The sequence below is a fragment of the Dipteris shenzhenensis genome, chromosome 22, assembly GCF_047967505.1.
Source record: "Dipteris shenzhenensis isolate YYH24624 ecotype China chromosome 22, Dip_SZ_1.0, whole genome shotgun sequence".
NCBI classification, from domain to species: domain Eukaryota; kingdom Viridiplantae; phylum Streptophyta; class Polypodiopsida; order Gleicheniales; family Dipteridaceae; genus Dipteris; species Dipteris shenzhenensis.
In genome coordinates this window covers 51,246,552-51,254,605 of record NC_141617.1, presented here as the reverse complement: position 1 = coordinate 51,254,605, position 8,054 = coordinate 51,246,552, and the positions used below count along the sequence as shown (strand labels likewise).

Here is an 8,054-nt window from a genome sequence, read left to right as displayed (position 1 = left end):
ATTTTTGTAGCCAAAAAAAAAATCGTCTAACATTACTATTAGTGCATCAAAATTATGTTCAACATACATACTTTGAATGTAGATTATAAATCCAGATGCAAAAACTAATAAAATTAGATAGTTTATCAAAGTACATGAAATCATGCCTAAATATGAGATTATGAATGAAATCAAGACAAATGTAAGAAAATAAAATCTAGATGCAAGGTGCACAACCCCCGGAAGCACCTCCCGCCCCTTGGGTGAAAATTCAAAATGTTAGATACTTATCAATTCGAAGGGTTGTCGAAGAGTATTTAAAAAATAACTTCTTTAAAGGACAAAGGAAGAAATCATAATGATACATTTTCGATGTTCATGAAATAAGAATACAAATTATGACTTCCAGAGCTCCTACAAATTATAGGTTCTCATTTATTAACATAAGGATCTCATACCCTTAAAAAATTTCCTTTTGCATAGTTGTAGTGCATTGATACCTTTTTCTAGAGGAATAAAAATTTAAAAATTTAAGAAAGTATAAGCTTAGCAAAGATAGTGATACCATTTAATTCGGCGACAAATTTAATATAATTTTTGGAATGCATACATAAAGCCACATGGATTGCAAGTCCCATCCTCTAACAACCTTACGATTATACCTATTCTTAAACACCCTTTTTGTACATAAGAAATGTTACATGAATTTTAAACAAAGCTTGATATAGAAGGATTTTAAGTAGCCATATCCTATCCCCTCAAAGAGAGTACCCAATTAAACGAGTAGCAATGATGGGAAAGCATTATATTTGTATGAAAACAGTGATATTACCTATTCTTAATAGTGCACAAAAGGTGTGCCACAATTAAAGACAGAAAGAACGAAAGAAAGAAATAAGGAAACTTTATTACAGCCTTTGAAATATTAAAGGGTCTACGAGATTGAAAAAACCAAGACAGAATGAGCTGAATTGGTGGAGCCACTAAGCTGGCACTTGCACCCAAGATAAACATCAACACAACATGAATACTATACATCTCTAAAACCCATGGGGGGATGAGGGAATTGTAGTGTTGTATCATTGTGGTGGTCCTCTGTATGTTGTTTGAGGAGTTACGTCCTCTAGGTGGCTAAGAATCAAGAAGAGGGACTCTACACAGAGAGGCTCCAATGATGGCCGGTGTGTGGCAGTGGCATGAAACCCATGATAGATTGCTGATGTTGGTCAGTTTGCATGGTCCACTACTACCTCCTAGCTAGTTGTTTGTCGAACAAGTGCCATTGTCACCCACATACTCTATGCCCCTGGTCTAGCAAACATGGAGGGAAAATCCCCATGCTTAATCTGTGCATCCACACGTTGATGAGTCTGTCATAATCTCTTGCTCTAGGCTTCAGCTATGCCTTCTCTTTGGGGACTTGGATCATGCTTATTTGATTGGAAAAACTTAGTGATCACACTTTGGCTGGAGTGAAGTTGAGCATCTTGATCTTGTCTATGTGCTTTGAGTAGCTGATATCTATGCCATACAACCTCATGAATGAATGTCACCAAACTAGAGGCTTGACATGGGTCTAAATCTATCTCTGAAAAGATAGTGGTGCCTAAACACAGGGCATATAAAGGCAAACTGCTCTTTTGACTCAATCTCCTACAGATCACATAGGGTGTGCATATGCAGCTCTCTATAGTATACGTTTAGCATGTCTAATCTCAACACATATATTGTGGTGTGTAGCTTAGAGGGTTGATGAATCCCTCTAATATCTGTAGGCAATGATCTCTATGGAAGCTGAGCTTTAGCAAAGAGCGAGAGAGAGAGAGAGAGAGAGAAGGCAAGGGGAGGGGGGGGGGGGGGGGACAATGCAAATATTGGTTTAGTAAAGAAGAAACATACACACCTTTAGCTCTATTAAAAAAGTTTAAAGCATGGACATGGATAACACAAAGGAGGAGGAAGAATATGAACTCATAAATGAAATCAAGTGAGGAACCATGATGTTTTGAATTGGAAACAAGAGGAAGAGATATGAACTGATAAATGAAATCAGGTGAGGACCCGTTATGTTTAGTGAAGTTAAAATTGGAGGGAAGTGGGAGACTTTCCATTACGTTCCCAATTTGGACCAAATCCTTCAACCAAAAGAAGTTTTAAATGCAACTGTAGGTGGAGAAATTAGGTTGCCAAAAATAGAAGAGCTTACAAGGGTTTTCGAGGCCTACTAGGAAAATCCACCATAGAGGTTTTCTAAAACTTCCCAAAGAACCCACCTTACTTAAAATTGAAGATCTGTGTTATAGATTGTCCATGCACAATTCAAACCTCACTAAAGCTTGACTCTATGGCCTTATCCATCCTTTTCGTTGAATTTCAATGGAGGGTCTGGTCCTCATAAAAAACAAAGGCTTGTGACCATTTACTGCAATTCAAATAAGACTGAAATGGGAGTCACCTCCCAAACAAAATTTTGCTCTTCTACGAGAATAAGAAGGTTGAATACCCAAGTAACTAAGGTCATTTGGGATATCTTTTTGAAAATTTTGAGGAGCCCATGAAATGCTCGTGATGACTAGCAATTGCACATAGCTCACTTGGTATTTATGCATAATAGGACATTCCCCACTTGTTCAAAAGACATTTTCATTAAAATTCTGGGACTACAAGAAAAAACTATTCAATGAGGTGTTGACCCTCCATAGAAGTTCTATGACATAAAAGAAAACCATTTGTATCTTTAAATTAAGTTTTTTGATAGTAAGCGTTTGACACTCATGTTCAAAGAGCCCTATTAGTCCCATAACATGCAAGCAAGCACATGTCTTTTAATGGTTCAAATTATTAGAGAAATAAGGATATTTACTCACTATGAGATAAGTTATTAGCACTCCCCTTAAGGCAATGGTAAGAAAAACATTTTAGGTTTTCCTAAAATGATCCTTAAGTTGGGAGGTAAGAGGTATACAAGTGGATAATGACACTTAGGTTGTATGTCAACAATTTTCTAACAACACCAACCTCACTCCTCACAATGATGAGAGGTCTGGTTGGGCTATGATGTTGGGCTATGATGGAATGTTAGATGTATTTTGTAAAGCCTTCAGGGTCTCAGATCAGTCACAACAAAACATGGGTATATGGTACTAAGGCCTGAATTGTAAAAGGGAACCCACTTCAGAATTCTAGGAATTCTAATGGTGTTTCAATACTCAATGAAGGACACGTGAGAGTGCATATTGCAGTAGAAACTCCAAAAGTGGCAAGGGATCCAATATTCTAGAAAATTTGTCCTAAAGCACTAATTTACTTTTTATCTTGTTGCATACCATCTAAGGCAAGGATTAATAAGTTAAATTATATCTTTAGAGTTTTCTTATGGGGAGGTTAGTGAGGATAACAAGAAAATAGCTAAGGTGAGATGGGCTTTTTGTACCTTACCAAAATATGAAGGTGGCGTCAACCTGAATTGATCAGCTGCTAGGTGCATGTGTAAGTGGATCGTTAGAGCAATCCAAAATAGGAACACATGTTGTTCCATCTTGATTAGGAGGTAGGTGCAAGCTTTAAAACTGTTATTTTGAGCTACCTACTCTGTTTGGGAAGGAATCTTGCACAACTAAAGGGTCAGGGTTGTGGACGTCAATGTGGAAGGGTTGGGAAATGCTAGGGGCATATCTCTTGGAAAGGACTCAATAGAAAGACGAACATTTACTTTCTAGGGACTCCATCTGGTTTCAAGTCATTTGGAAAGATAAACCTCTTAAGGAAAATAATTTTGGGTGACCTATGGGACACGGGAGCTCAAAGATGGTTAACGAACAATGACGACTTTATAATCTTAACAGGTTTGATTTGTTGCTCATCAGGTGTGGCCCCTAGTTGTGGATGGGGGTGGAGACCTGAGAATTGTCTTAGGGAATTTTTCTAGAAAAAGAGAAAAAGAGCCTATCCCTAGTTCCCATGTTCTTCTCTTAATGGAATTTGTGACTCCCATAATAGGACGTGGGAGGGAAGAGACTCAAAAGGGGGGGTGGAAAGAACTTTTAAGAGGTTCTAGGAAAAGACATTGTTAGAGAAGCAAATATGTCTACCATGGTTGCTTTTACACAAGGCAGTCTGCACAAGGTATGGTCTCCTCCTTATGCCAAAGTGCCCCGACAACATAACCCACCTTTTCCTCAACTGCAAAATTTCCAAAATAGTGTGTTAGAAAGTATGTCACATGTGCAAAGGCAAACCCTCTAGTTACAAAATGACGGTGTTAGGGAATGTTTCACCTAGGTTGCAAGGTGACAATCTTGGGAAGTCAAGTGTTATACTATTTCACTGAGGAGAAATGCCATGGTTTATAATAAGGGTTTTCTTGATGCTGAAATGAACACATTGAAAGATCATTGCAAACCTTAAGGATGTTGTGAACACATTTTGGTTACAAAAGGCATATGGAACTTGTTAGGTAGCATCTCTTGTTCCCAATTGTTTTTTAGCACTACCTGCAAAGGCAACGCTCTCGTTAGAAGTGTCCCTCCTATCATTTTATGCCACGTCCTTGCCACTCATCCCATATCCATGCCCATTCTAATTTTGCTCATGTGACCTCTCTCTCTCTTCCCCAAAATGAACTAAGCATCCTCCTCTATCGATATACTCCAATGTTTCATAAAAATGCTATTGAGCACATCATGTGCTCTCTTGTTTTGTTTAGATCTCAATTGATGTATATTTTTGGTTATGGTTATGGCACGGGCTCAGAGAGCCCTTGTTAATATTGCTTTATAAGTTATTAATAAAAATTATCCCTCTTCCTCCAGAAACAAAAGAAAGGTCATCCTTAAGGACTCCAATTTGAGGTTATTTTTGGTTGCTTTCTTTTTGTGTTGCAATGCATGCCTTGCTATATTCTCTTTAGACCACCAAGGCAATGCCCTTGCAACTCATGCCCCCTTCTTATAAAAATTTCCCAAATTAATTCCAAATTCTGTTTTGTCTTTCCATCTTTGACCTTGTTTTGTACTTTTAAGTGCTTGATGCATTTCTAAGCAACTCTTTTCCTCAATTCCATCATAGATCTTGTCATTTCAATAAGCATGCTCACATTTTTGCGGCGCCTCTAAAGACACATGCAAAGAAATTATGAGAGCCTCAGCATTTGTCTTTACAATAATTCAAAGGCTATCCAACCACACATGCCCAACTGCTTCGAAGAAAAAAGAAAAAATGAATGGATTCTTTCCAGTAATTCCATCTGATCCAATATAAAATTGACATTTTGGTTGCAGTGACGTCATGACCAATTTTTACATATTTATTGATAATTAAACCTGACAGCTTTGCTCATGCCACACAAAAGGTAGAAGTAGGTTCAAGCTTGCATATACAAGGGTGTCTCACAAAGATTTACAACATGGGCCATCTTATCGTATCTCACCCAAAAAAGGGGGGGGGGGGATATTAGCTGATTATACACTCCTGGGAATTTTCGCCACTTCCCTCTTCAGAAGAGTCATCTTCACCTGTTTTATCGCCGTCCCCATAGTCAATGTCGTCATCACCATCCACTTCTTGATCTGCACCAGCAAACCTTCCATCTCTATTTGACTGAGGATGCCTCTGAACGTGCCGCCTATGCAGCCGCAGCAAATGCATAATGACATCCGGAGTTAAAGCAAAAGCCTGATCCTCTCTGCTGCACTTATTCATCTCCATTATCTGTTGACAAATTATGTCATGTGATTAGACCTAACAACTCTAGGGACTGACGCGTGATCTTAGAAATAAACTTTTGTGAGTTTGGGAAAGCTCTTCCAATGTGGTGCAGGATGTGCCTTGAAATTTAGAAGTTCAACAGAGAATCGAGAGGTATGCAACACACACAACAGCCACTAAGTACGTAACACGATGAATAAGAGAAAATTTCATTAAACAGAAAAAAATAGACCTATCAAATTTAAGTATGCTCATTGAACAGCATTCTGATAGAGACAATCCTCCCCCGACGTGCATATAATCCAATATAATCCATGAGCACATCAACTTTATTGAATGCCCAATGGCACAAAACCCCCTCCTCGACTACATCTCCTATTTTGCAATGGCTGCGAAGATGTACCAGAGGACTGGACCCTAGGAACAGATTTTTCAGTTAAAGCAAGAGATTCGAGAGCTTAAGTTATGTTTGGTCGCAATGGAAACACGACTCCAAGATTTGGAGGGGATGCAGGACCCCCTACCCCGTTTTACAGTCAAGGATATGATTCATAGAGAAGTGCAGTCAATAAAGACAGACGTTACTGTAGAGGTGGATACGAATGTCAACAACGCTATTAACATGAGGACAGGCAGGATAATGCACTTAAAATCAGGATCAGGGGGCATACAAGGAGGAAAGGAAGACTAGTTTTCTGAGACCTTTAGACAGATTACGGTGGCAGTCCCAAGTATTACATGGCCACAAGAAGACGAAGACGAAGTAGATGAGGTAAAGTGCATCCACACAGGCTGTACTTACTCTTAGCACCATGGCTGCAAGACTTAACATTGTTTGCCAAGGAACAAAAGTATTGGTAGAGAGTCAGAAGGCAAGCAAGTTGGCCAAGGTCCAAGCAGTCAGATAGGCACGGGCAACTGGGCAGTATATCGTGAGAGTGTGGTCCTTATCAAGGGGTTTAAATCAAAACCAAAAGATCCAATCTTAAATGGATGTATGGCCATCTCTTGTCTTACTTTTTCAGACTACAATGTAGTTATTCTATAATAACTTTGTTCCATCCTTTTCCCAGCCTTGAGCTAGGGGCCACCCTCGGTTACATTCTCGCCCCTTGACACCAAAAAGATTTGTGAGATGAACTGAGAATATCACTTGCCTAAGAAGTCCAAACCTTTTCAAGTATTTTAATCTTTTGACTAGTCCCTTTACTTGATCGAGGATTTAGTAGTGTGGGATGCCACAACTTATTGTAGATGATAGCATCCCTTGAGTATTCAGGAAATTGGATTCTAAAGTGAGTTTCAATTCAGCTGATGATCTAGAATCAGATGGCCAAATTGAGAGAGTCAATGGTAGACCACAGACTTTTTCAAATAAGAAGTGTTCACCGAGAATTTAGAGGAAAGTGCCATGATTTACCTTAAATTCTCAAAAGATTTTAAGATAATGAAAACACGAAAAGTTTATGAGTTGTCTTCTAGGCATTGTGGACCCTTTAGAATGATAAAATGATCAAGAAGGTTACATACAAGTTACAACTTTCTCCAGGTATACAAATGCACCTTGTCTTTCATATGGCTCGAGTCTATGTCATAAACCGGTACATACCCTATGGCAATGAATGGTGGTCGTAGGTTCTCTTTCCACTCACGGATCTTGTCCGGAGTCATGACTGGAGTATCATCAACTGTGTGATGTGAAAAACTCCATGCTTACCCGTGTACTGGTGAAAGTATCTACCATGAGAACACTATGTGAAAGCTGCCACTAAGGGGCTTATGGGAAACTATCAAATCAAAACCAAGTCATGGTGGAAGAACAAATGTGTGCCAAGGATCAAGCCAGTCCTTAGGAAAGGGATGTTTTGATTTCATCCTTAAAGCTTCTTTGTTTAAAGGGGTGAGAATGTTATGTCCACATAGACATAACTAGCAATCAAAAGAAGGATGGGTACTAGCATGTGGTTAAGGCCTAGGCTAGCTTGGATGAGACCAAATAATCTTGGTAGGGATGCCTTAGCTAAGATAGTACGAAGGACAATGACCTAGATAGTACCCAAAATACCTTGGCCTATAAATACACTTGGTGTCCTCAAGCTTAGGGGTGGCAACAATGTACATAGTCTATAGTTGGGAGGTGAGTCCACTAGCTCTCTTTATGTTGTTCTTAATGATTTATTGTAGGTTTTACAAGTTATTTGTATTGGAGTCTATCTCATTTAAGGATGATCTAGTGTGAACTAGACCCTATATGGGTTGCTTCATAGAGTTGGTTGTTAAGTTGCATAGCTTGCAACCTGGTTGCATCATAGAGTGTACAAGCAACGAACGTAGGGCAATGGAGATCAGAGTCGCCAATATAACAAACA

General features: G+C 39.0%; 1 protein-coding gene across 1 annotated transcript in view; it reads right to left on the bottom strand.

The window, feature by feature from the left end:
- Positions 1-5,266: 5,266 nt before the first annotated feature.
- Positions 5,267-8,054, bottom strand: part of LOC147888258 (uncharacterized) — a 41,188-nt gene continuing 38,400 nt past the window's right edge. Inside the window, exon 5 of the mRNA XM_087393490.1 lies at positions 5,267-5,688. Coding sequence (XP_087249616.1) covers positions 5,431-5,688 — 258 coding nt within the window. The 3' untranslated portion in view covers positions 5,267-5,430. The remainder of the gene's footprint in view (positions 5,689-8,054) is intronic.